Genomic DNA, 26,554 nt, shown 5'->3' with positions numbered 1-26,554 from the left:
TTTGCAATGGTATATACAAAATATTTATTGTACAACAACAGGTTAATAATCTCTGCTATAACCTTCCATAACTAATAACCATATATTACAAATAGTAGAAAATTTTGCTTACTAAATCGAAAATGCATCAAAATTTGGCCAAGAGTTGAACTTAATGAGACGCAAAATATTATTCAGTGCCTAAAGGTGGATCACATGTTGCGAATCAAATTTTACATCAGAGTTTCACAGATGCAATCTTTTAAAATACGACGCTCAATGTGAGCGCTGCGTCGATTCTCCACACACGAGAGTTTAATTGCAGTTGCAAACAATGCGACATACTCGTTGCAATGAGGATGAACAGATGATTGATGAGGGACTAGCTGCCAGTGAGTGAATAATTGTTTCCTGCTTGAGACTACCGCGGACAGAAGCTGTAATGCGGGAACAAGTAGCAGTGCAAGGACATGAACCTGAAATGAAATAAAACGAGGGGATTTTAGTTACTTGATCGACGGCGATGAAAATGAAAGGAGCAAACCTTGTCGGGTCGATCCTTTCGTCCAGCCCCTCTGCTTTTAGGACATTCAGGTCTCTGCCTTGGCCTGAGTAGCTGAAGGTGATCTGCTCAGGGAAGCTTTCCTGCCGCAGAAATTTCATCGGCTCCAAATGTGAGTGGAATTCTGGAGTGTATGTCAGCTTCTTCTTCAGCAAGTGTTCTGCAATTGAATAATTTTAAATTTTCATTTATCTGAATTTCAAATTTAAAGTGTTGTGAGTTTAAGCATGGGGTTTTCTTCGCACAAAATTATGTAAAATAGCACACATATAAATTTAATTAGTGAAATTGATTTTACAATGGCTACTCCCAAATAACAAGGAATGGAAGTGTACAAAATTAAAAAAATTGTAAAATATACGAATTAAACTAAAAAACGCCGAAAATTCTATCGTGTCTTTTTCAAAGAGCAAAAAATTGCTCATAACACCACAGAAAAAATCTTGAAGGCTGCTAGTGCTGCGCAATCAAGAGGATTTTAACGGCAATAAAGTGTGGCAAAGTGCCATGAAATTAATTTTCTCCCTTTGAGTAATATGCTTTAATAAATTTCATATGATGTAGTGCTGTTTCATTAACCAAGTTGATGTTATTTTAAATTTAAACGATCGGGGAAACTTTTAGTTACAAAAAATATGTCTCACGTGAAGACTTATAAAAAATCTTGACAAATTACCTATAATGTATCCAATAGTCACGTCGTCAGGCAGCCGGATTCTCTCACAGACGCTGATGAATTTGCCGCCACTGCAACAACAAAAGGCATCGTTAGGCGTGTTATCGTAATTAATATTCTATCAAAATCAATTTTCAATGAAAATCACGAGGCCGCCAACATCAAAAACTGCCACGCGCCCTGGGGGCTGGGAAAATTACAACCGCACGCTTGCAATCATCGAGCGAGTGTGCATAATTAGTGTAAGCCGACGAAACATTCAATGAACTGCAGCGGCAATCGCGTGCCCCGCCGCGTTAAAAAGAATAAGGCGGATTCGGTGATTAACATCGCTTTCGCAATTAGTACGGCGGCCAATGGCGAGCCAAGGTTAATCTGGCGGCAGGTGCAGGCTCGGGCCACCTGCCCGCCAGCAGCCAACCAGCCGCAGTGGCCCGCGCTGGACCAGAGAGAATGACATTCTCAACCGCCGCCGACACCTCGCGCAAAATGACTGCCGGTACCCACATAATTAGCGCAAGAGGAGCGCGCGCGGGCAGCTCTGGACACGCGAACCTCTTCAGTGATTATGCGGGTACTCAATTCAATTTAGCAGAAAATTAGACCCTAATTTGGGTGGCAGCTGAATCTTTTAGATTAAATTTACTGTGGCGCTAAACGGGTTTTTTTACTTGCTGAGGCAAAAGGGCAGCTAGAATAATGCAGAATTTCTAGTCTTGGATTTATATTCAAGCTCTTTGAAATTTTTGTTGTATGCAGCAAAAAGCTAAAGTTTTGAATTATTAAGTTTCAAGTTAGGCAGCAGTTTGCTAAAATAAATTGACAGAGTAATGAAATTTCACTTGAATGTTTAGGAAATCACGTGCTTCATGGAATATATTTAATTTCATAAGTAGTCAAGACATTTCTTGATGCAGACAATGCTTCGATTCAATGAATCTACATCGTTGCCTCGGGGTAAAAAGAGTTCTGCCTCTTTGAATCAAGGGAAACATACTAGGATGATTTATGCTTTAACTCCTCGAGCGTTTTCATTCTGAACATGTAAATAAAGCCATAAACCATTTGCAATAGAACAAAGTCATTCAATAATTTATCACATGACTGTAAATATATCAAAAGATATTTTCCAAATTGGTTGTCAAGCAATATATATATATTTTTCATAGCATAGAACATGCGGGCTTATAAATTTAAATTTTTTCGTTTTACAGTTCAGCTTATCCTTTCCAAATCGCTAATCCTTGCGAGCAAGCTATTTATTTAACTAAATTTCCACATTATCGGATGTGATACAGTACCAAGCAACAGTGTCTTCATCAGCCCACTGTATAATTTTGAAAAGGACTCACAATGGACCGCGTTCAGCAATTTATTCAAGACATTAAAAAATTCGTCTCAACTTGTCAGGACCGTGTAAGTCATTTTATGTTTTGCACAAGAGAGAAGAGCAAATCGCTGCGGATGATCAGCGAGACGCGCACCTGCTCGCGCCGGCCGGTTTAGTCAGGCTCTTTTTTCACCTCGCAGGATGGGTTATCCGGCAAGCGATAAAAACAATAGCAACAAACGCCGCGAGCAGTCTATTGCCGCTTTTTACTACGCATACGCTTGTACCCGGTATAATTATACACATTGCACGCGGAGAACGCGCGGCGGAGCTTCTTCTTTTTATGATTATTACCGTAATTACGTCAGGGCAACTGGAGCAATCAATGTTTGTCATCTACAAAAAGTCAAAAGCTGCTCCTCGATTTTTGTTCGTTCAAAGCGGTGTACGTGATTTCTTATGCATTAAGTCGGCAGCACAAAAACAGTGGAAGGTCACGAGACTGATAAATCATTGCAGGATAAATGAAGAGGAAAAACCTGATTGGTGCTTGTAATAAATTAGAGACAGAGAAAACTTAATAATGGCTGAGTTGAAGTTATCAGAAAAGCATTTCACGAAGGCGAATTGAGTGAGACACTCATATTAAAGAATAATTATTGGAGCAGATAAAATCTTATAATAATTAAAATTTCAAAAAGGACATGACCCTTTAAAAAAACATTAAATTGCGATGCAAAAAACTTTATTCAACGCCGAAGTTTACTTTAAGATCAGAAGAAAAAAGTTTGAACACCTTTTGCTGCAAATGTTTGAAATCCAAGAGTTTCCCTTTTTAAGAGAGGTGAAATGCTCAGTTGGTTGTAGAGTGTCCCGAGCAGAAAGGCGGCTTAAGGAACACACACGAGTCTTGTTGAAAACGAGTCGCCTTAATTGCCCTAATATTCGCGGCAAGTCAGCGGCGGACGGAAAAAAGAGCGCGCACAAGAGTCGGCGCGACTCGCAAAGTTAACACGAGCGTCGCTCTCGAGTATTCAAAGGCGGCCTGCAATTATGCCGGGACAAAAAGAGTCCGAAATGCGTGGCTCGAGTACGAAATCAGGCTATTTGCATTCGGTGGACCGAACCGAGCGAGAATTAACGCACGCTAGCGTTCCAAATGAGGATCACGCGCGCTAATTTGGCCAAACACGACGACGCTTAATAAATTGCAGAACTGGTTTCGGCCGTGCCTACGCGCGTTTGTCAGTCGCGGTGCGTCGGCACCAAAAGAAGCAAAATGGGAAAAAGCCAATCTGCGTCAATTATCGGCTGCTGAGGGTAATTGGACGGAAAAGACGTGGCGCCATTGGACTTTCGCTTCGTTTTCTTACCTGGCTACTGGAGACATTTTCAGGGCCAGAGCTCGACTGATGCAGAAACCAGCACCTCCTGTCGCGAACCAAAATTTTATGTTCTCCTGGAAAGATAAGAAAATGGGCATCACTTAGGCGTAAGAGGTGCTGACTAGATTAGGTTAGAGCGTAATGGAGTGGATTGACTTTATAATTAAAAGCCTTTATCTCTAAAACTGGATTTTTACTGCTCTCACAAAAAGCTCTGATTTTTTTTTCTTTTTGGGCCAGACCAAGATCTTTTTGGATTTTGTCATTAATTGTGGAGAAGTCTCCAAAAAAATTTATTCATATTACCGGCAATCCGTTTTTCTTTGAATGTATTGATAAATCCGAGAAATTTCTTAGGTATTTAAACAGCCCTGATATTCAAAACAACGGATTCTTCCGCGTGGTCCCCAATCAAACAAAAAGATTTCACATTTGGGACGAGAGCTGCTTAAATATTTGAGGCAAACCGCCATGAAAATAGGCTTTCGTCAAATATTAGCGGAGAGTAAATCAAACAAGTAATGTTCTTACCTTCCTGCCATCGACCAGCTTCTTCTTCTCCCTGTCCAGGATCTCAAGCGGCGTGCGGATGCTTGGCCTGCCCAAATACCAGTCCTCCTGCGGACTGTATTTGCCCAAAGTGGACAGCAGCTTTGGAATGTTGACGTAGTTGTCGTCGTCGAAGTGGCAAAACCACCTGCGGATCAATTCAAAAGCACGGTGTCACAAAGGGGTTGGAGGCGTGCATTCCAATTTCAATAATCTGTTTGGCCGCAAAGCAGCTGGCGGAGGGGTAAGCACAGTTTTCCGGACCATTATGGATTTGGCTGCATCATCCCGGTGCTCGAGCCGGTAATGATCACAAAAGTAAGCTGCTCGTAGGTGGACGCGAGCGGCGAGAGTGATGCAGCACTCTGATTGTATGCGCGCCAGCACGGTGGCAATTACATGACAAGCGCCAAGCCGCTCTTTCCGACGAGTTACTCCGAGTGGAAAACAGACGCTCAAGCATAGGGAAATGCACGCATCATTTTCCATTCTCACAGTAATTCCTCGACGCCGTGTTTAATAATTGCATTATCAGGCTGGAATTTCGTCAGAGGGGTGCGACGGGTGTAATTATCCAGTCCGAATGCTGCTGGCCCGTCCAGACGCGATAATATGTGTCTGTGTGTGTCTGTGCGCGGTTATTAATTGTAATTGAGACGCACAGCGGGCGCGCAACACTAAATGGGCCGGCAGCGTTTTAATGGTACTGAGTGCGCTCACTGCTCTCAAAGGGGGAACATGGAAAAAGTCAGGATATATTCAATTAAACTCGGTGTTTGCGCCAATTCACTCGGCCACGTGACCCGAAACCGTCTGATGTGCATCACTTTCGCCGGCCAGCGGCCAGGCTGCCCCGACCGAGACGGCGAATTGAATTTGTTTGTCTGTGCCAAGAGCGAGGCGAAAGAGAAAAAGCGGCGAATGTGACTGGAAAGAGAAGCGAGCGCGTTTTTATCTCGAGGTGTGCGTGTGGGACTCGAAATAGAGTCTGACTGATGGAATTTGATGGGAAAAAGACACAAAAGTGTCATTTCTATTATTGGGTTTCACAGTAGATGCTCAGGAATGAAGGTGGCGTGGAATTATTCAACGCGTGGTGAGTGAACGATAAAAATACGTCCTTCCTGGAACTCTGATTGTTAGCAATTCAATTGTCTTTGTTCTAACAAGGAAACTCTGCGTTTTCGTTAGTGGTGAATCTATTGAATTCGTGCACTTTTCAACAGTGTAAGCTACTTGCCAAAACGTAGAACCCCGACTGTCGTAAGAAAAGTTATGAATTTGTCAGCAAAATTCTCAAATTATCACAATATAAATCTACTTTTAAACTGTGAACATTCGACATCATATCTAAACTCCTCAAAATGTGTAACAATTTTGTTCCCAACAACTTCCTCTTATGTGTGGCATAATAGTTTTGATAATATAGCTCTGCAGAGCGGGAAAAGAGAGGAAATAAATTACTTGCTATTAGGGCCTGATTTGCACCTGCTGCCGTATTTAACGTAAAACATGCTCCTCCGCTGTTAAAGGGAAGCAGTCGGCTGCAGGAAGTACAGACGGAAAGGTGTTTTCAGCAGACACGTCGCATCCGCTCGAAAATGTAAATTTCGAATGAAAAAATAATGGTGCATAATGACCGCGAAAGTCGCACGGCCTGTCGAGTGAGTCAAAGGCATAAAGAAAAGAAGGGAAAAATAATTGGTTGGTAGCCAGTACGTATGCTTTTGCAGCTCTCAATAAGGAAAAAGACGGCGCGCATCAATAAGCGAGTCTTGTTTATTGTGGATTTGTCGTTCTTTATTGGCGCAGCACCTGCCAAGAAACGAAACGAAACCCTTGCCAAGCGAAAAGGAACTCGCGCCGTATTTTGGCTCGCTGGCTGCAAAGAACGCGCGCCCTTTTTGGACGTACATACGCCAAATTAATCGCATCGCAGCAGGATTAAAACGTATAAATTTGCGCGCGTTTGCAAAAACTGGCGCAGGCACCGGGGAAAATAATAATTTTTAAGCGTCCGGCTAATGAGTTTCGGCGTGGCGGCGGCGGCAGGTGGCCGGCGAGCAATAAAATACGCGCGGCTAGCAGTCCGTGACGCGCTCGCCACACTACCCTGACGGCCTTCGAGCCGAATTCTCTGCGAGTACGCGCATTACGTACCTGAACAAAATCGGCTAATTAAAACTCAAATGTGCGTCGAAACCGATAACTTGCCAGATAATAAAATATGAAGATTGATGAGTCTGCTCTCCGCTCGGCCCGAGGAATTATTTCGCCTGTCCGAAGCCGTCGTCGCGGGATTAGCGAAAAGCGGCCGTTGAAAGGGACGAGAGGATTGGATTCGCTCGCAGCCCGCGCTCGGAAAGCGATAAACATGTGCCGGGAATGGGAAAGATGCGCGGCCGATAGTGATGGGAGCGGAGAGTTCAGATGGTAATTAATTTCCTCCAGCTGAATACCTGCGGCGGCTGGAGACATTTAGCGCTTGTCACCTACCAAGAGGGATCTCATCCATCACTCGGAGAAAAATTTTAACAAGCTCCAAAAAGAAGCATTCTTGGCCAGGAAAAACATAAAATGCGCTCACGGACCCTTACATATCTTTTCGCTTTGGTCAGTGATAGGGCATCTGTAGAAATGTCTCGTCAAAAGCACTTCTGGGAACCTTTTTCGATTCGAAACTAATGAGCAGGTGACACGGCTAATTAGGAAAAATTCCTGCCAGAGTTCGTTTGTGCGTCCCGATTTGGACTTATCCTTTTCGCTTTTAATTTGAACAGTGAATTTTAACAAGCATCAGAATTCCTGTCGGATAAGTTTTGGGCGGTTTGCCAGCATTTCACCAGAAACGAATAGAAATATGCATTTACGGAAACTTATTATCATATAACTCCTTGATTAGCTTCTTGGGCAGAAATTTCCCAAAACTTCAAGCAAGAGTCTATAGTAAACATTCATTTTTCGGTCCTTATTCAGCAACAAAATTTCCGCTGTCCGCGAGAAATCCAAATGGTAAGTTTCCATCTTACAAGGAGGATCCTTTTAAGGATTCTTCATTTTAACAAGCAGCAATCTCATTTGATTAGTCCAGTAGCCTTTCGTGGTGAGAGTTCTTTTAACAAAAAATTTCCCGATTCGTAAAAAATTATCAAATATTTCAAAATTGATTTAACAATATAATTTTGAAATATTATTAAGTGTTTCATTATTCTTTTACAGAACTATAAAACATAGCAAGTTAAATTGGTGGATTGAGATTCAACTTACGAAATGATAAAGAAGAGTTTCCAGAGCTTTGTTGTGTCGACATTTTTATCCCCTCTGTACGAAATTGTAAAATTGAAGGGATTTCTTTGAAAGGCTCATATTGCTCGATCCCATCCCCTTGCCTGGTTCACAATGGTCCAATGGTTTACGCTTTTAAATTTTCGGCAAGTGTGTTTACCCATTCTCAAGGTTTTAACCTTTTGTTGGGTGACTGGCATTGAACTCGTTGTATTGTTATCTCCCTCACCGTCGTCTTGGGGTGTTTTTATTAACGTTTCTCTCTGAATTTTAGGGTCTCAACCAGCAGGTGGGCAGGAAATTCCAGTGGCATGCATTTCTGATAAATAAACAGCTCAGCTATACACCAAGAAAGCTGAATATATTTCAAACATAAATATAAATTTCAGACATAATATTTAAAATATTTGAACCAAAATTTGCTTTGAAAATAAATTCCTGTGAGCATTTTGCTCCTTCGGAGCTCCATGTCTAATATTAAACTGGTGATATCGTTTGATCGTTTAAAAGTGCATGAATTCAATCCATTCAACCTGAACCAAACGAGTTTCGTGAGAGAACACTAGCACTATCACGAATGCATGTTTTAATCAAAATTAGCACAAACCTATTTGTCTAGCAGCTGTACTTCGAATCTGGCGAAACTCAAATTAAGCGTACGCTGGTTAATTTTCCTAACAACATTAGAACTGTCAAGCAGAGGAGCAAGCGGAATCAGTGTAGAAGAGAGCACAGAAATTCACCGCAGAGGTACAACTGCTGTGTGTGGGAAACTCCTGCGTTTGAGAGGCACGTTGCAACGGTTTCACTTCGCAGCGTTCGCCTGGCGTTTGCACACTTTAATTAAATTAGCAAACTCTACGCGCGTCCATTAAGAGCAGAACCGAACAAAGCGAACCCTACAGAATGCACAGAGAGAATCAAAAGGCAGCGAGCACTCATTGTCGTGGCGTGAGCGGGCGGGCACGCAAGGCTTTTAGTGTTTAGATATTTTCTTTCGGACGAAATGGAATGACTGGGAGCTCGAGCAATTATTTCGGAAAGACAAAAAGCATCGGTCCTCGGGGGTTCGTGTGAGCGGACACACTTCGGTGATGAAATTTGGAGGAATGCGAGCAAGCCGCGGGCAGAGAGCGCGAGGAGGCGGAATAGCTAATCAAAACGACAGCGCTGCCCTTGAGATGCACGCGTCTCGCATGCGAAAAACTCGCGGCTTCTGGACAATAAAATTGTGGAAATGAAATAAATCGGCCGGTGGAATCCGTGCCAATGGCTACAATGCTCACTTTTTGTCACTCCGCAGGAATGTGTCGAATTCCACAGACATCTTGCAGCAGAGGGCTTTCCTGCAAATTGAAAGTGAGCACATTTGTTAGTTGGAAGTTGACATCGCTTGGGAAAAGAATCTTTTAATTGAATATGGGAAAATCAGCTCCGAAAACCGGCTTCGCAGACTTAATTGTCCTTCCTTGTGCGATTGAGGCCACGCTGGTCGAAAAGCTGATTTTCCCATGGCACCGATTTTAATTTTATTGCGAATAAACGGCACTCTTACCTGTTGTGAGAAGTGCTGCAGTTGGTGTTGATGAGGTGGCCATCTGCAACACGAGACACACAATGGTTAACGATAGTTTTTGCTCGCGAAAGGCGAAAATAATATCTGTGATTGCATCTAAAAGAGAGAAGTTCTCCGGTGGCAGGGACCAGGAGAGCGGCGGAAATTGTGGGCAAAAAGCAGACAAGTCATGTTTATTAATAAAGAGATTTCTGTCGGTTTTAAAGCAAGTAAAAAGTGCAGCGCTCTCCCGCATTATTGCGGCTCATTAAACAGAGGAAAATATTTTATGAAAGGGTCCTTCCCTACCGACGTGAAAAAAACACGAAGGCCCTTTTTAGGTGAACAAGTTCGTGGCAACTGCAAGGGTAAAATAGATTTATTGCGGTCACCGCTCGTTCGCCTTTAGAAACTTTACCGCGGGAGAGTCGTGTTATACGCAAAGCGGCGGCGGTGGTTCCACACTATTCAGCGCAATAAAGCTGAATGGGAATGTGATGGACGCACTAATTGCTCAGCGGGGCGCCCGTCAGAAATCTCTTCCACGACACCAGCGCTTTGAAGACACCGTAAATTATAATAAGAGTCTGCGAAAATGACAGTCGAGAGGATTCGCCACAGATTATCGATTGCGGTCGGGCCATCTCGGTGGCAAAGAAACGGGCGAGAAACAGATGAGAAACATCGACCTGCTGGAGGCTGCGAAGTGTTCAACCTGGAAGAGGCCGGTTTGAGTAATTGGCCCGATTTTTCCTCTGCCACCGGTTTATTTGTTTGCGTGTGTTAATCGCGTAATGCTTGACACTGAGAGCCAAGCATGGGCGGCTCCCCGAGGGCCACAACAGTGAATGACCCGCAACGCGGCTGCCGCTACCCTGGGCCTCATCCTGCTGCCCAAAGGCGAAAATGATGTCTATAGTTGCTACATTCCGCTGCTGCTCGATGCTCAATTAGAGCAGCAGATCCAGTCAAACCAGCCTGATCCCTCCACCACACGCACAGTGCAAAGGCGGCCGTTTGAGAAGATGAAAAAGAGAGGAAGCCTGATCGAGTTATCTGCACGAAATTGCAAGCGGAGATAAGTCAAAATAGAAGTAGACATTCGAGAATGATTATTATTATGTTTGTTCATTCTCACCATAAAAATGTACATACATGTTGACAGACTGTACTTTTTTTGGTTCGCAATAAGATAAGATTCGACAAAGTGAATGAAATAGGAATATGGCCCAATGATAAAAACTCAAAATCACTTCTCAACAAAATTTAAAGTTTAATTATAAGCTAAGGTATTAAAAATGACCTAAATACCAATAAATTAAAAAGATTAAGGAGGTTAACTATGTAGACCGACCGCATATCTCGGTAAAAAAAGGTTTTGGACTTAACGATATCCTATTCTAATGACTTTTCGTCGAGAATAATTCAAATTAACCTGTAAAACATCTGAATTTGTACTTAAAACGCTTAAAAATTGTTATCAGATAAAGACAACCCGTTGAATATTTATGTGATTTGATTGGTGAAAAGCTCACTCGGAAAAAAAGCGACAATTCTGTCCGAACACATCTTTATTGGCATTAAAACTGTCTTTTTAGAAACTGAGTATAAGAATGAGTATACCAAGGTATTGTCTAAAATTCCCAACCCACTGTTTTATTTTCCTCTGATTTTCAATCAACCAGCCTGGCATGCAACTAACAATCCCGAGCAGAGCAAACTGAAATGTTGCTTCAATGTAAATATAATATCAGAATTACTGAGAAAACGTTTTTCGAACCAGAGAGGCAAACGGAAGCACAAGCGCGCATGATCTAGAGAAGCAACAGACCCGTATTATAGTTTTCGTCAGCGAAGCACACTTTGATAACGCTCGTATAAAAAATGATGATTAACCGGGGAATTTAGTGTGCACCCATAAAACAAAAACCGCCCGTAATGTGCGCCAGCCTGTGAAGAAAAGGCAGCAGAACATGAAAAGGAACCAATAAAAATGAAGCAGCCCTCCTGTGGTCGAGCAGCTTTTCTCCATTACACAAATTCAGCGTTCCGCTACACTATATATCAAATAAAATGAAGCTAGCTGCCGCGGCACAAAAGGCAGAGCCAAAAACCTCGAATTTAACAGTTCCGCTCGTAAACTTTGAGGCGTCGCAATAATTCAAGCCGTCTGCGAAATCAATTTAACGAGCGAGCGCATGCACTGGCGTCGATCGACGGCGGAAACATTAATAAACTCGTCAATAAAGGCAGGCGGGCTCATTATTTTGAGTGGGAAAAAAGTGGATCTGACTTGTGTGCTTGATCACACACGAAGCTGCAGTAAAACCTGGAGAGTAAGGAGGAGCAGGGTGGTTTCGCGGCCGCCAATACCGCCAATAATTGGCGGCGTCCCGTGCATTTGTAATGAGCAAAAGCCAGTCGATCGGACTCTGGGGCACCGACATAATAACTCAATTTGTGCTTTATTTGACAGGTTGCCGGCAAAAAGAGGAGACAAACTCGTTACCGGCACCAAATAAAGCCGCCGCGCGGAAAGAGATTCCGCGAAAACGCGGCGCGCACGCATAGAATCGCACCGTCACGCCCGCCGCGCGGACCGGACTCACCTCTCGTTCGCTCGATCAGGGCCGAATCACTGTCGCATTTTTATTTATTTATTTATACTCACTTGTTCGCTCCTGGTACTCGGGGTCTTGGGAATCCGAGAAGAACCAAGTCTGCAACAAACAAAGCGAAATTCAATCAGCCTTTTCTCGTTCGAACCGAGTGCATGCAGAAGAAGCAAAATTCATTTTCTCGCTAACCAAGCGTGTCATCGTAATTCAATACTCATGGAAAATACTGCGTATGGTAATGCACAAGAATGGGCTTGGCAAAAGTTCATTTTCTGCGCGATGACGTATCGGATTGCACTCGCAAGAGCAGGTAAATGGATGTGAACGCACGCGACACGGCCAGAAGCCATAACTAACCCTTTCCCGCTGAATTTTCTCTCTGCCGGGGCGCAGCGAGAGCATTTTGTTCCCTGATTTGTGCGCTCCGCAACTGACGCTCTGGCTCACTCGGCCGGCTTTTCGGCACAACAAATTTGATACTAAATCAAAGCCCGGCTGAAACCCAATATACACACACGTAGGCAACTTATTTCTTTTGCCGAGAGGGCGGTCGACTGCTGGTCGGTCGGTTGAGCGGGCGGGCGGGCGACACTGAACACTATTGATTTATTTGCATCGAATTTGCCTGCGTGGTTGGCCACTCGGGCAGAAAATAATGCTAAATATATACTACGCAGTCAGTGTATCGGGTTTCGATTCGGTGGGTAGACAGGAAGTTAGCTAAATATTCGATTAGATGCGAGAGCTCTCCGACTCTCGATAGGCCAGGACCGAAATTATTTGCCTTGTAAATTCAAGTTCACGCAAGCAAATCCAAGGGATTGGTTTTATTAATTTTTAGTTATGAAAAATCACATGTATGATTCCAGGATACAATTTAGGAAGATTTATCTAACAATATAGAAAGCAGAGTTAAAAGAAATCAACTTGATCTAGAACTTAGATTTTCAAGAGAAAAAAAATCACTAAAGAATTTGATCAATTTTGTTAGATTTATGAAGGTCCGTTCTCACTCATTTGTGATGGAATTTTTGAATCAAGATACTATCAAATTGTGGAAATACCAGCACAAGTTGATTAGATTCCCGAATTTCTCACGATTTCATCGAAAAAGTTGAAGCACAAGTTTCAGGGCTAAGTGATTCTTCATTGGTGATATTAATGTATATTCTCGGATCTGCTGAATAATTTAATGCCGCCCATCGTAGGCAGGCACCACTGGTTAAGAAACAATAAACGCACGCCGGCTCGTCCGCCGGCGCTTACATGCTCATTTTCAACGAGATGATTACTCCTTGCAGCAATTTCGGTCTTCCACGCTAGAATTGGTCTGTCGGTGCGACACGCAATAAACACCCATCTTCAGCGGAAAAACAACTTCTCGCGCTGCCGAGCGAGCGATAACGACACACATGAAAAAAAAATCGGTTTGGCAGAGCGAATGTAATTAAACAGGGCTCGTTCGTCATCCGTCAAACTGTATATTGCGGAAGCCAACCGGCTTTTTTGCCACTCAAACTTGTCTTATAGGCAGATCAAACGCCACTTTAATTGCTACTAGCGGTGTCAGTGACTCATGTCGTATTGTGATATTAACCTTTTTGCTTCTGTGAGTGAAGGAAACGCGTCAAAAGAAACGATTTAAAAGTTTTTTCTCCAGTTATGTAATAAATTCGTTCGTTTCAAAGCTCCATAAATTGGCAGCTGAAAGATTATTTTGGAATGGAAATCTGTCGCAGCTGCTTTAATTCAGAGATAAAGTTTGCTGATTTAATATAACGACTTCCTCAACTAGTTTGGGTTTTAAGGCGCAAGCATCTCACTTACAAAACAGGGCTTCATGAAAACATTGTTTTAGAAGCAAAAGAAGTGCATGATAAAATTCGATAGCGCTTATGTGAATTAACTACCCCCTTGCAGGTGCGATGACGCAAATACGAGTAGGAAAAAAACTTACTCAATCGAGTCGAGGGCACGCTATAAATTTGTATCAAAATTACAGAGCAGTGAAAAGAATGGAATAAAACCGGACAGGGGACAAGCCAGGAAGGCACGTACTTGTATACACTTTTGCTAATCGGCGGCGATGTATCAAAACAATCACGCGGCCGCAGCAACCCGCCGAGAGGGCCGATTAAAAAGCGGCCGCCGCTGAGCGGACAGATTTTTCATTTTTAATACGCACGCGGCGTGCATTGCAAGCAGCAGCACCGGATTTATCGCTCTTTGGCAAATAGATAATTACACGTATTTATCGGGAGGAGTGGCGCTCAGCAGGCGGACGGACAGACGGGCGAACGGACATCTTGGCAGCACAATTAAAATTCAAAGCAGAGTCGTCTGCGATTTAACTGTTGCTGGCTCCGACCCTTCATATGTGATTGGTGCTCGCAAAGGTCAAAACACTTGCCTCTGAGTTCAATCAAACAACACGTCTTAAAATTAATTACCGAGAAAAAACACAGAGGCTTGACTTGCAAATAATGTATTACTTCAACTTAATTCACGTGCAAAGTTATTCGCAGGAATGTCGTGGAAATAAAAAAATCACTAACTAAATAAAAAACCACAAAATTCCCATTGATAATTTTTTTGCAATTCTAATTGCTTTTCTCTCGTCCAAATGTCAAGAGTGAGAAGCATCTTCAGAGCGTGTAAATGTCAGGCACCTCTGTTGCTCTCATGCTCCCATCGCGACCGCGCGGCAATTTCAATCGGCACGGTGCGCGCGTCTACGAATTTATTCCACATTTATGAGGTCGAAATGCGAGAGTTGACCTTTGCTATATTAGCGACGTCAGAGCATCGGGAACAGATAGATCGAGACGAATGAATGTTAAGCGATGAGAGAGACCGTGTGTGTGCATGGTGTGTGGGAACGGACATTTTTTACGCGCCATGCAAGTGTCATTAAGGCGCAGAGAGTTTGGTATATAATAATATCGGCTGCATTACTAACCACGACTTAACACATGGCTACACTCGCGCTCTGTGTGTAATAAATTGATGCACTCGAGAGAGAGAAGGAGGAGGAAGAATCGTCTCACGCAGCCGGCAGAAACAATGTGGACGAAACTTGGTCTCGAGGCGAATTCGGCCTGAAAGGTATGGTGCCGAGTTAAAGTGTGAAATTGGGCACCGGCAACTTGGACTTCCTCTTCTTTCGGACGAACCACCGCTGCGTGTGACAGAACTAATTTCCAAAAGTCTCTCACGAGTCTGCGGCCTTAATCTAACGCGCCGAGATTATCACGTTCATTACTTTTTTGTTTGTTGCTGGTGCAGTGGGAAAATTGGATCGGAGCGGAAAAGGGAGAAATTGGCTTGCATTGCGAGGATTGCCCGTGAAATTCAATTTTGGTATTGAATTGAAATACGAATGCGATCGCGGTTGATTCATTCGAGAAATTGGATCGGCTGCCAGTGGCGTTTCGCATTACACTCGTGTATGCCTGTGAAGTTAACAAAATTTAATAATTGATTTCACAATTGTATGAAAGTGCAGCGGCTACAAAAGAAAGAAGAAGAAACATAAAATAATACAAAATAAATTTGTTCGTTTCTTATGGTTCTGTTGAATTATTTGATTTTTAAAAATCCAAAATATTTCCTCTGAGAAAAAAATGGGTTGAATGACTTAACTATTAATCAAATATTGCTAATTAAGATCAGTTGAGTCAGGTTTTTAGAAAGCTACAGGTTTGAATTTAGCCTCTCAAATAAACTGCGTTTCTAAGAATTAAAAATCAACAAAAAATGTGACGAATTTCACCGTCATGTGTTGTAGTTTATGCTAAAATACCCCAGAGAGCCCCTTTAACGATTCGCGGCCACGTGTTGTGAAGACGGAAAGTAACACCAGAAGACAGACAACGAGGAAAACATCCGCGGCAAAAAAGCGCGATTTAATCAGGAACGCGCATAAATCTCCATGGACGCGACATAAAAACGCAAAAATCCGATCAAAAACGCGTTCCCACGCGCTTCGACGGCCGAAATAAAAAAAAAAAATGTGAAATTACATTTCTGGCCCGCTCGGCCGAAAGCTGTCAGATAAAATGACGAATGGCCGTCTTCCCGATGCTCCAGCGGACGGACGGATGCTTAATTGATTAATTAATTAAGCCAGCCGGTCGGGAGATGAATGCGCGATCGAAGTGAAGTCGTGCCGTGTGATTGAGAGGGGCGGCGCACCCTCGGCCGCGCGTGGGAACGCTCGTGTCCCCCGAGATGTCCCATTCCCACGTGGCCCAGGCCCCGAATCAAAGCACAGACTAGACATACATGGGAAAGCGTCGAGCATTGTTTTCCCGGTGCGTGTGCTCAGGTTCCGGAGTGTGATACTTCATCACCCATTATGGCATCCTGGGTGAACCGCGAGCGCGGGTCACGAGGTCAGATTTGATAAGCGACCTTTGCGGGCAATTCCCACGCGTTAAATCGTTAGGATGCAACGGAAATCTCGCGCGAAATCTGACCTATAGAGCCGTGAGATGCGATGCTCATTTCGCTCTGTTTGTCGGTAATCATAGGGCATGCAGCATCTCCGTTCTCCTCTTTGTCAGCGAAATTAATAAAATAACTTAACTTTTCACTTTCTCTATATTTTGAGAACAAGTGTGCGACATAAAAAATTTATTGGACAAAATTGGGGACATACAAACTAGAGTAGCGTGACTTTATCTCACAATAAAGACGCTTTAATTTCAAATAAGTTTTTCTATTTCAATATTTCAAATTCAAGTTTCTAATCAAAATTTTAGTGCCGTGTAGTCTGATTCTCAACATTTATTTGGGATATTTTTTTAGGTTCTGTTAAATTCTAAAATCCCTGCGCGAGACGAAAAAATTGTTGTGCACACAACCCGCCCACACATCATTTTGCTAATAATTGATATTTTCCTTTGTTATTTTAAGATCAGACTCGAGACATTCATGAATAAGTACTGAAAAATGATTAATTTTAATGCATGCATAGACGGCAGATTCTAGGTATATACATATACTGAAATAAAATTTAGACGAATGGAAAATTGGACAGTTATAGTTTTGATATTATAATGTAATAAAAAACACTCTGAAAATTATTTTAATCTACATTATATAATTGAAAAAGTCACAAAAAACAAAATATTGACTTTAAACAAGAGTAAAACTTTAGCAATGAAAAATATGGGGTTTCCTATTTAAACACATTATCAGTGTGAATTAGTAACTGTAATGTATAATTTGTAAGTCAACTTTTGGCTAGCAAAATATGAACCATAAATAGGAAGAAAATATTCATAAATGATTTACGTCCATGGTCCATATTGACAGTGATGCAATACCTAATAGATAAAAATAACATACCTCCTCTTGGGCAAGTGTGAACCAAGTCTTCAGGATGACATCCAGCCTACTCCTGTGGTAGCTTAGCGTTGTCTTAACGCTGATGAAGAGGTCCCCAAGGCTGGTGAGCACTTCTTGCTGCGCTGGGGTGACTTCGACAGTGTCCAGTGGCTGCTGCAGTTCGTTGGTGTCGTACTGCGGCGCGAGCGGGCCCGTGGACGCGGACTCGTAGTCGCGGCTGCCGTAGGATAGCGAGCGCGGCGCCCGTTCCTGCCAGGCAGACGGCGAAGGGCCCTTGGAAGGAATTCCATGGGGCAGCTGGAGGCTGCGATAGAAGCACAGCATGGACAGGGCTGCCGCGCAGCAGAGCAGCACGGCTTTCATCACGACTCGAAAGTGCACCCTCATTGCTGGAGACATAACTCTGTGGCTGCTCAGGACAGGGGCTGGCCGGACGACCTGCCTTCTCCGCAGACGAGTACAAACTTACCGCCTGTCAGGCTCATTGCTTGGCTCCATGTTGATGTTTTTGTTTGGCGGTGACGTCACATGACAGCGTGCGGAGAGGGAAAAAGAGCTAGCTCGTTCTCATGAATCAAGTAACACGCCATCTGTCTGTCGACACTTGCTTTAAAAATTAAAATTTTCTCTTGTCTCTTATGAGGCATAAGATTGAGTATTGAGTTAATTGATAATTTATCTCAAGGGAAAAATAATGTATACGATTCCACTTCTTTAAAATAATCTTTCTCGATATTTAAAATTTGAAACACACCCAAATTACTCGTTATGTACTTCAAATTTATTATTCTATGAAATTTCCAAATTGATCCCGATTGGAAAGCTCTATTTTTTATTTGTTTAATTATACTGTCCGTTTAGTTTAATCTTCGTGGGTTGCTTAATATTGAAACACACTTGATTAAATTTTTAGATTTTTACTTTATTTACAAAACGTCCATATATGAACAAATCATTTTTTAGCTTTCTTCTTGCCGAATCCTGCAAATTCCATACTCAAAAGAGGATTCTTCTTTTTGGCCTGGAATTTCAGCTCCGCCGCCTTGGGCCTGTTTGCCGTAGCTACATCCGACCTCCACTTCCTCCTCCGAGAAGAGATACCGGCCAACCTTTTCAGGGTAGGAGGAACCAGGTACTCGGGGACATCAGCCATGTGAGGCATCTTCTTGACCACATGCAGAGCCTTGTCGTGCCTGAGGGACTGCAGATCCTTGGGGTTGTCCTCAAAAAAGGTTTTAAGTTTTTCGCAGTTGAAAATCTCCTGCTTGATTTCCTTCAGCCTGGCCTCCCTGACAGCGATTCTGGTCACCGCTCTCCAGGCGTCTCTGGCTCTGTACCTGAAACCCTCGACCTCTTCCATTTTGAACTGGAAAGCTTTGATCACAGGTTCGTTGAGGCCACTGCTGAGGTAGCTCTCCACCTTTTCCATCAAGGGCCGCTCGTTCACGCTGACAAATGACAAAGCAGTGCCCTTGTTTTTGCCTCTGGCGGTACGGCCGACTCTGTGAATATAAGGCTTGATGTCTTTAGGGAAGTCAAAGTTGATCACATTTGACACAAATTGGAAGTCAATTCCTCGGGAGACCCCGGACTCCTTGTCCTTTTTCCTGGTGCCCTTTTTACCCTTTGAGGTCGTGGCCTCTTCTGGTTCTTCCAATTTCTTTTCGTCAGAGGCAATAATGATGTCATACAGGCCCTCGTTGAACTGCGCCACTGAGTGGCAACGCGAGGCAGCTGGGAGTTCAGAGTTCAACACGCAAGTGGGAATGTTGAACTGCTCCAGGTATAGTTTCAGTTTGTAACACCTGTCGACGGTGTTGACGAAGACGATCGTTTTTCCACGGACCAAATGCAATTTGAGAAGGACATAAAGGATGACTGCCTTTTCTTCTTCCTCTGCACCGATGTGGTAGTGAGTGAGCTGGGATGCGGGTGCCACTTCGGGCTCCTCCAGTTTCAAGATGGCCGGCCTCCTGAGGGCCACCAGCTTCTTCAGTTCGTTGACGTCATCAGAAAGTGTAGCGCTCGCAAGGGCAGACTGGTGTACCTTAGGCAAAAATTTGAGCACTGCCTTCATGTCCTCGTCGTAGCCTGCGCTGTAAATGTGGTCAGCTTCGTCAATCACAAGTATTTCCATGTAGTCCAGATTCATGCTTTTATTCTTTAGGTGCAGCAGGGCCTTCGCTGGTGTGGCGACGATGATGTCAGGCTGCTCGATGGAAATCAAGGGCCGCTGCGTGTCTCCACTTTCCAACTGAGAGATATCGAGTGATTTGACATCTTTAGAGCATTTGCAAGTTAGTTGGGCAATGTTGGCGTTAATTTGCTTGCACAGCTCTCTGAAAGGGGCAAGGATGAGAGCCCGAATAGCCTGTTCCGTCGCTCCACTCTGCTTAGCGTTTAAAATTTTCTGAATGACTGGAACCGCAAAGGCACCAGTTTTTCCAGAGCCAGTGCGGGCTTTGATCAGCACGTCTTGACCTTCCAGCATGCGAGGAATGGCTTCTTCTTGAATGGCAGAGGGCTCAGTCCATCCGAGCTTTGCGATGGCTTTCAGCAGCCGCTCATCCAGTTCCATGTCATGGAATTGCAAGGTGCTACTTTGTTCCTCGTCCATTTTGCTGCAAAAAGGAGATAAAATTATTTTCGTATCATATGCGCAAAAGAAGATTCTGGAATAATAAAAATATAATTGAAATTTACCGAAAAATAAAAACAGTGGCGGCTTCACGTGGTCGTTTCGCTTGTAAACATTCACAGATGTGAGGATTGAATGCAAGATCGTAAGAGGAGGGGAGTGGCACTTTGGGAGCTTTCGAATCATCTGATCTACGTTTCTCTTCCCTGCGCGTGTTACAAATTGGCTTGTGCGCATCTTTCCTCCATGAATCGCTTTTGTTGTCGACTACACCCACTTAATACAGAACATTGAGTGATGTCACTTCACACTGCAAATGGTTCAAGATGGCGCCGACGAGGCTGATCTGTTCTTGCTGCCTCCGCTTTAATTACAGTCCAGAGGAAATAGAACAGAGACACAAGAGCCAAGAAATCGACAAAATGTTAGAAAAGGACAAGCACGCCATCCGGAGGCAAGTAAAGCTGTTGCTGCTCGGCGCTGGAGAGAGTGGCAAGTCAACCTTCCTCAAGCAGATGAGGATCATCCACGGTCAGCGATTTGAACCCGAGATTATTAAGGACTTCCAAGTGACCGTTTACCAGAATATCGTGCGTGGCATGAAGGTTTTAGTGGACGCCAGACAGAAGCTCAACATTCCATGGGAGAATCCCAAAAATTTGCCATTTGGACAGCATTTACTTAGGTACGAAAACTCACTCGCTTTGGACAGTCAAGTCTTCCAAGACTACGCCCCCGCGATCAAAAGACTGTGGATGGACAAAGCAATAAAACAGGCTTTTGATAGACGGCGAGAATTTCAATTGGTGAGTTTATTGCTGCTTCACTACCGAACAAGCAACTAAATTAATGATAATTTTCCTTTCTTGCAGAGTGACTCGGTTAAATATTTCCTCGAGAATATGGAACGAATCTCAAGACTGGTAAGATAAACCTTATCACCATTTTCTCGCATACATACCCTTATTTGTACTGTCTGACTCTGTTTGAATATGTGCTTTGAATTTTCTAGGATTACCAACCTACGAACCAAGATATTCTCCACGCTCGCAAAGCTACCAAAGGAATTTCAGAGTTTATTATCCCAATCAACAACATACCATTCAGATTTGTGGATGTCGGAGGCCAGAGGTCTCAAAGACAAAAGTGGTTTCAGTGCTTTGACTCGGTGACTTCAATTTTGTTTCTTGTCTCAACTTCTGAGTACGACCAGGTGCTTGTAGAGGACAGGTAAACTTTTTAAAAATTTACTTTCCTTGTCCATTAACAAAAGCTTTTCTCACCAGGAAAACCAACCGCCTAGAGGAGTCTCGTAACATATTTGACACCATTGTGAATAATGTAGTGTTCAAAGGAGTGTCCATCATCCTGTTCCTAAACAAAACAGATCTGTTGTTCAATAAGCTCCGAGCAAAACAGTCAGATATCAGGCAATACTGGCCAAACTTTGTTGGGGACCCCTGGTCCCTCAATGATGTTCAGGTAAGCTTCTTTAATTTATATTTAATGTTGGTTGCGGAAGTTGGGGTTTTAAACACACTTTAACTTTCACCTCATTGTGACTCATGTCTATAATTATTGCTATAACCCAGAATTCGTCGTTTAAGGTCTGTTCGCAAGGGATTTCAGAAGTGAGTTTTTTGCCAAATGTGTTTGATTTTTGCTTAGTATTTTTAAAAATATTTGCTTTGCTTCATTCTAGATTTAAACTTGTTTATTACATGCAAATGTTTAATTAGAAATGATGATTTTTATTTCCTCAAACATTTTTTATCTTGTATGTGTGTACACACAGTTGCATTGACTTTGTTCAGCTTTTAAAACATATTTGTAATTATTATCTTGCATCACATCAGTGTTACACCTAAAGTGAGATAGCACCTCATCTTTAATTTGTTAATCTACTGTTTACTTTTGCTTAAGAGACAGTAAAGTTTTAAATGATTCAGATTAACTTCATGTTGCGTTAAATTTTGTACTTTAATATCTCTGTCATTATGCAACATTCATTAGTTGATCAATATAACTATCTTGCTGCATTCACTGAGTAAATAATTTTTCAACTTACGGGTCTTGTTAAACTTATATTACATATTCAATTAAGTTTTTTTGTTAAAATTTTAGATTGTCCTACGTTGTTCTTAATTCCAAAGCTAAAAGTTCTATTGCCATCACAAATATCTGAATTTCTGGTTCTAAAAAATGATTTATTCAGCACTGGTTTCTATCTCTAATAAGTAAATAGCTTTTAATTTTTGTTTCACTGACAGATTAACAATTTGTAAGCATATTTGACTAACGCGCTTTTGAAAAAGCTCAATCGCCTCAATTTGCTCATTTTTTAATCCCAAATTTCTGACCTGGTGATTTTCGTTTCAGGTTTTTGTGTTTAAGCTGTTTCGTGATACAAAGAGAGATCGAGTCCGTCCACTTTTCCATCACTTCACAACAGCGGTGGACACGGAAAACATCAAGGTTGTGTTCAATGCCGTCAAAGACACCATCCTCCATAAGAACCTGCAGTCCCTCATGTTAGAGTAGAATAGAATGGGTGTCCGCTGGCTTTGACCACTGCCGTAACACTTGAACGCCAAAGTCATACAGAGCAGAGCACAGGGTGTAGACCTCTGTTAGTCCAAAATGAGGCATCTATTTTTTGACATGTCCGTTTGATCGACATTTTTAGCTGTACATCATACTTGGCAACTTGAAATATTACGAATATGAATAATTTATTTTTGGTTTTGATAGGAAAATTTGTTCACAATATAAGAAAATTAAAAAAGCATTTGTATTTTCAATTATAATGCCGTACCAGAACTGCTCATTTATCCCATTTTGGTTTTCAAATCAAATTTCCAGAAAATCTGATTCATATATTGTGACTCTGACCAAATACCGATGCTTGCTGCCAAGTATGTCTTATATTGTGTAGAATGACATATCAAGTGTACTATAGAACACAAACCGTCTTGGCACTGGTTGTTTTCCACAATTTTTGACAACCACAATTTTAACTTTGATAAGCTGTGGTCTTTCAGCATAAAGAAATTGATTTGTGATTATTTTTAAAAGACATTGCAAATGTCTAAGCTCATCGAAATTGACAGAGAAAATTGTGCTTGAGAAGGTCTTTAGTGGATATGGGCATGCTGTTTGGTATCAAATTCTAATTTGAAAGAAAACTAGCATCAACGTAAAATTTAGACGTGTTAATGAACTGGACTTAAAGAACCCAAATTTATCAACATTTTCACACCAACATCGAATAACGTTATTCATCTCCAACATCTTGAATTGGTTTAACTTTTGTAAAATCGTTTTTTCAATCCGCAAACAAAATTACCTGTTGACCGAGTGTGAACCGAGAGGCACTGAAAAATATAAAAAGTAAAAATATGCTCTGAACTATTTTCGCAAATTAATAATTTGATGGAATAGAAACCCACTAAATTTGCGAAAATCCGCATGCTCAAAGACGCGTACCAAGATGTAAAGCCCTACCTCTGCAAATGAAATCAAATTATCAAGGGCACAAATGGCAATCTATTTTCTTATTTTTAATCGCACTGTATATTTCTTGAGTTTATATAGACTGCTGTGACTCTCCAGAATAGAGCATTTTTATAAACCGCTACAAACATTTAAGAGAATAATATAACTATTTTATGAAGTGTAGAGATTTTATTCTGAAGTTATATTCACGTAACGAGTATATTTTATTACTACGACACATTTGTAAAGCCATTGATATTGTATCATTATACTTGTTGTGATAAAAAGGCTATACTTGCTGTTAGTCTCACACTTTGTCCACATTATAGGGTGATTATAGATGAAAAGGAAAGTGGGAGCGTTTTTAAACTGTCCTGTGGAATTAATGCTTTACTTCCTGTTGAGTAAACTCCGAATATTAAGCGAATTCCATTTTCCACTTGTCTTGATCAATTCAAATAAATCAATTTGGATGTTCTTATATAGAAATTCAGCAATCATTGTGTCATTTACTTACACTTAGCAATAAATTAAGTTTCTTTCCTCTTGAGATGTCCCAGAATTGTCGTGTCATAGTTGATCTAACTAGATGTAACAACTTTACTCCATTCTTTTAAGAGAGATTAACACACGACAAAACACTTAAATTTACGATTGTGGGTTTCTGTGAAAGTACACAATCTATTTTCCTGACAGTGAGATACCAAATTTTATTTTTTCTTCGAGCCTAGTTTCTCTTTGCGTTTTTTTACATGCTTCTTGATCTTGGACTTCCGTTTCTCAGCCTGCTGGTCCTTTGCAGCTTTCTTCCTCTCCTTCTTGGAATTAGGAGATTCGTCTCTGGGCCTAGAGCTGTTAACGAATTTGCTTGCCTCAGTATCACTGCTTGAAGAAGAGGTGTCCGCCTCATCGCCCCCCTCTGAATCAGACTCCTTTTCGCCGCCAACATTTTCTTTCGCAATCCCTGCCACCGTTCTGTATAGAACCTCAGAGTCATCCTTGTTCTGGTCCTTCTCAATGTCGATGACTTCAGTGAGCGTCCTTGGAATGAAAGCCTTTTTGAAGACCTCGTCATCCCCCTCATCATATGGCTCTGAGGCTGCTTTTTGAGAAAGTTCATCGAGTTTGTCTTGCACTTTGTCCTTGGTGATATTCAAATCGACTATGAAGTCAAATAGAGTTCTGATGTTGAGGGTGGCAACCTCCTTTTTCTTGAAGAAGTCTGTGATATTGGTGCAGTCCTTTCGGAGGAAGTCAAGCGCGTGCGGGTGGTCGTGCTCCACAGACTGGGAGACATCGATGACATACGCGTGCCCTTCGTGGTACAGCAAATTGAACTCGCTGAGGTCCGCGTGCACCAACTTGCACTCATGGTACAGCTGCCACATCACTTCCACGCATTCTCTGTACAACTCGCAGTACTTGTTACCGCTGAGTTCAACGTCCTTCAGCTTTGGCGCTGGCCAGCCATTTGAGCCCAAGAACTCCATTAAGAGGACGTGGCTTCGCAGCAGCAAAGGTTTTGGCGCACGCACTCCTCCCAATTCAAGACGAACCAGGTTTCGCATTTCTTTTTCAGCCCATGTCCTTACCATCTTGCGAGGATTGCTCCTGCAATAGCCATGTCGGAAGCGAAACTCTCCTGACACATACTTGTCACGATCCTGGAAATTGAAAATTGTATGAAAATAAAGACAGACCTCATTTTTTTTAATTTGAGCTTAAGTCATTATTTCTTTAGTTTCAAATTAGCTAGTGAAATTATTATCCACTCATTTCTTCAAAATTTTCTTTGTTATTTATAATAATCATACCTTGAAAACCAAAATTGATGTCTTATACACTTTAATGGCCAAGTCAGACCCAGACTTTCCAAGGGCGTGGTACACATTTGCCTCTTTTCCTGTAGAGATGCAGCCATTCACCTCTTTGACAGCTCCTCTGCTCAGCAGTTTGAAAAGCACCATCCTTGTCCTAGGGTCCATAACTTGCTCCGCGGTCGCCCTGTCCTTTTTATCCTTGTTTCTCAATTTGTCTGCTGCTGTCTTTTTGCTGTTGTCTATCAGTTTGTTGGCAGCTGACCCACTCAGATTTGCAGAACCCTCATACTTCTCGACGTTAATTTTGTTGACATACTTCTTGAATAATTTGTCACTTGGTTGATAGTGAGAGACTTTGAAAGTCCTGGTCTGCGCATTTGGACCTTGATGTCTGGGAAACTCGCCAGGTTCGTGCCAGTCATCATCATCATCACTGTCCACCTCTTCCTCGTAAAAATCTTCCTCCTCAGAGCTGCTGCTGGTGTCGGGCAACTTGATTTGTTTCACTTTGGCTGCCAATGCGGAGATGGACAAGCTTGGATTCAGGTTTTCTTCATCGGCGTCGTCAAACTGACCATCTTCTATTTGAAATCGTCCATCCATCATGATTCTAAAACCAAATAATATAATATATTATATAATTATATTATGCGTCACACAAATTGAAGTTGTCGGTCCACTTGTTAGAAACACCCAAATTACGTATTTTGGAAAATTTACAGTTTCCGCCGCCGAGTTACAGTTTTCGCCACCCCTACCTTGACATGGGATTCTCATATAAGAACTGGCGAGATGTGTAACCCGGCAGAAACTGTAGCTTTTCCATACAATGGATTGTTTATGTGCACTGAAAATTCTCTATCATTTTAAGTTAATGCGGATCATGAATTTAAATTTCATGTAACTATTTTACGAATTTTACACAAAGAGATGAAAAAATATTTAATTCTATGGCCTGCAGCAGAAATAGTATGAACACAAATTCCACGAGAAATTATTATGATTATGATCATTCCAAGGGGAAAATTTTAACTCTTGAAGTATCATACATACGCATATGGTGCCGACATAACTTGCTAGTTTACGCAAGTACATACACCACTTGTCTTGCTACTATGCACACAACACAACTCCTTGTTCTGCTTTTCTTCTTCTCTTCTTTTTCGGGGTGACGTGAATGGAAATAATAATACATATAACCACGTTGTTTACACACGACCACACGCCCCCTTATCTAGTTCGTTTATTTTCGTAGATGGCAGCACTCTCTAATAAAGCGAGTGCAAGGTTGTGTTTATGCCGGGTCGTCC

At 42.2% G+C, this 26,554-nt stretch overlaps 4 protein-coding genes across 6 annotated transcripts; 1 reads left to right on the top strand and 3 right to left on the bottom strand.

The window, feature by feature from the left end:
* Positions 1-17,819, bottom strand: fng (Fringe glycosyltransferase). Its single transcript, XM_065487635.1, has 9 exons — positions 17,292-17,819; positions 11,993-12,041; positions 9,322-9,364; positions 9,053-9,112; positions 4,464-4,629; positions 3,921-4,006; positions 1,218-1,288; positions 524-701; positions 1-455 (listed from the first exon to the last, which is right to left on the bottom strand). Exons 1-9 carry the CDS (start codon positions 17,688-17,690, stop codon positions 401-403), a joined length of 1,107 nt encoding a protein of 368 aa, XP_065343707.1. The 5' UTR covers positions 17,691-17,819; the 3' UTR covers positions 1-400.
* A 373-nt stretch (positions 17,820-18,192) lies between these two features.
* Positions 18,193-20,101, bottom strand: Hlc (putative ATP-dependent RNA helicase DDX56). The gene is made up of 2 exons (XM_065487626.1): positions 19,995-20,101; positions 18,193-19,912 (listed from the first exon to the last, which is right to left on the bottom strand). The coding sequence occupies exon 2, from the start codon at positions 19,906-19,908 to the stop codon at positions 18,244-18,246; it is 1,665 nt and encodes a 554-aa protein (XP_065343698.1). The 5' UTR covers positions 19,909-19,912; positions 19,995-20,101; the 3' UTR covers positions 18,193-18,243.
* Positions 20,102-20,211: 110 nt separating this feature from the next.
* On the top strand, positions 20,212-23,917 carry cta (Guanine nucleotide-binding protein subunit alpha cta). 2 transcript variants are annotated; one of them, XM_065487633.1, is made up of 6 exons: positions 20,212-20,735; positions 20,802-20,852; positions 20,942-21,159; positions 21,216-21,411; positions 21,537-21,560; positions 22,309-23,917. In XM_065487633.1, exons 1-6 carry the CDS (start codon positions 20,256-20,258, stop codon positions 22,468-22,470), a joined length of 1,131 nt encoding a protein of 376 aa, XP_065343705.1. In that variant the 5' UTR covers positions 20,212-20,255; the 3' UTR covers positions 22,471-23,917. The 2 variants fall into 2 exon arrangements, with proteins under 2 accessions (XP_065343705.1, XP_065343706.1); XM_065487634.1 differs by lacking the exon at positions 21,537-21,560 and having other exon boundaries at positions 20,213-20,735.
* Positions 23,918-24,108: 191 nt separating this feature from the next.
* RIOK1 (RIO kinase 1) lies at positions 24,109-26,455 on the bottom strand. Of its 2 annotated transcripts, none has more exons than XM_065487627.1 (3): positions 26,298-26,455; positions 25,239-25,854; positions 24,109-25,088 (listed from the first exon to the last, which is right to left on the bottom strand). In XM_065487627.1, exons 1-3 carry the CDS (start codon positions 26,312-26,314, stop codon positions 24,135-24,137), a joined length of 1,587 nt encoding a protein of 528 aa, XP_065343699.1. In that variant the 5' UTR covers positions 26,315-26,455; the 3' UTR covers positions 24,109-24,134. The 2 variants fall into 2 exon arrangements, with proteins under 2 accessions (XP_065343699.1, XP_065343700.1); XM_065487628.1 differs by having other exon boundaries at positions 26,294-26,414.
* Between the last annotated feature and the right edge of the window lie 99 nt (positions 26,456-26,554).

Source organism: Cloeon dipterum, chromosome 4, assembly GCF_949628265.1.
Source record: "Cloeon dipterum chromosome 4, ieCloDipt1.1, whole genome shotgun sequence".
NCBI classification, from domain to species: Eukaryota; Metazoa; Arthropoda; class Insecta; order Ephemeroptera; family Baetidae; genus Cloeon; species Cloeon dipterum.
This window is presented reverse-complemented; position numbering and strand designations above follow the sequence as displayed.

What these genes read in the sequence shown, in the direction of transcription:
- fng (XM_065487635.1), bottom strand. Translation starts at nt 17,690, where the DNA reads ATGTCTCCAGCAATGAGGGTGCACTTTCGAGTCGTGATGAAAGCCGTG. An exon ending in AAAATGTCTCCAGTAGCCAG is followed by an intron (nt 1,289 to 3,920) that starts GTAAGAAAACGA and finishes TTGTTGTTGCAG; the next exon opens with TGGCGGCAAATTCATCAGCG. An exon ending in GACTATTGGATACATTATAG is followed by an intron (nt 702 to 1,217) that starts GTAATTTGTCAA and finishes ATTCAATTGCAG; the next exon opens with AACACTTGCTGAAGAAGAAG.
- Hlc (XM_065487626.1), bottom strand. Translation starts at nt 19,908, where the DNA reads ATGGACGAGGAACAAAGTAGCACCTTGCAATTCCATGACATGGAACTG.
- cta (XM_065487633.1), top strand. Translation starts at nt 20,256, where the DNA reads ATGGCGCCGACGAGGCTGATCTGTTCTTGCTGCCTCCGCTTTAATTAC. An exon ending in TGGAACGAATCTCAAGACTG is followed by an intron (nt 20,853 to 20,941) that starts GTAAGATAAACC and finishes TGAATTTTCTAG; the next exon opens with GATTACCAACCTACGAACCA. An exon ending in GGTCCCTCAATGATGTTCAG is followed by an intron (nt 21,412 to 21,536) that starts GTAAGCTTCTTT and finishes TCGTCGTTTAAG; the next exon opens with GTCTGTTCGCAAGGGATTTC.
- RIOK1 (XM_065487627.1), bottom strand. An exon ending in CATCAATTTTGGTTTTCAAG is followed by an intron (nt 25,089 to 25,238) that starts GTATGATTATTA and finishes TTCAATTTCCAG; the next exon opens with GATCGTGACAAGTATGTGTC.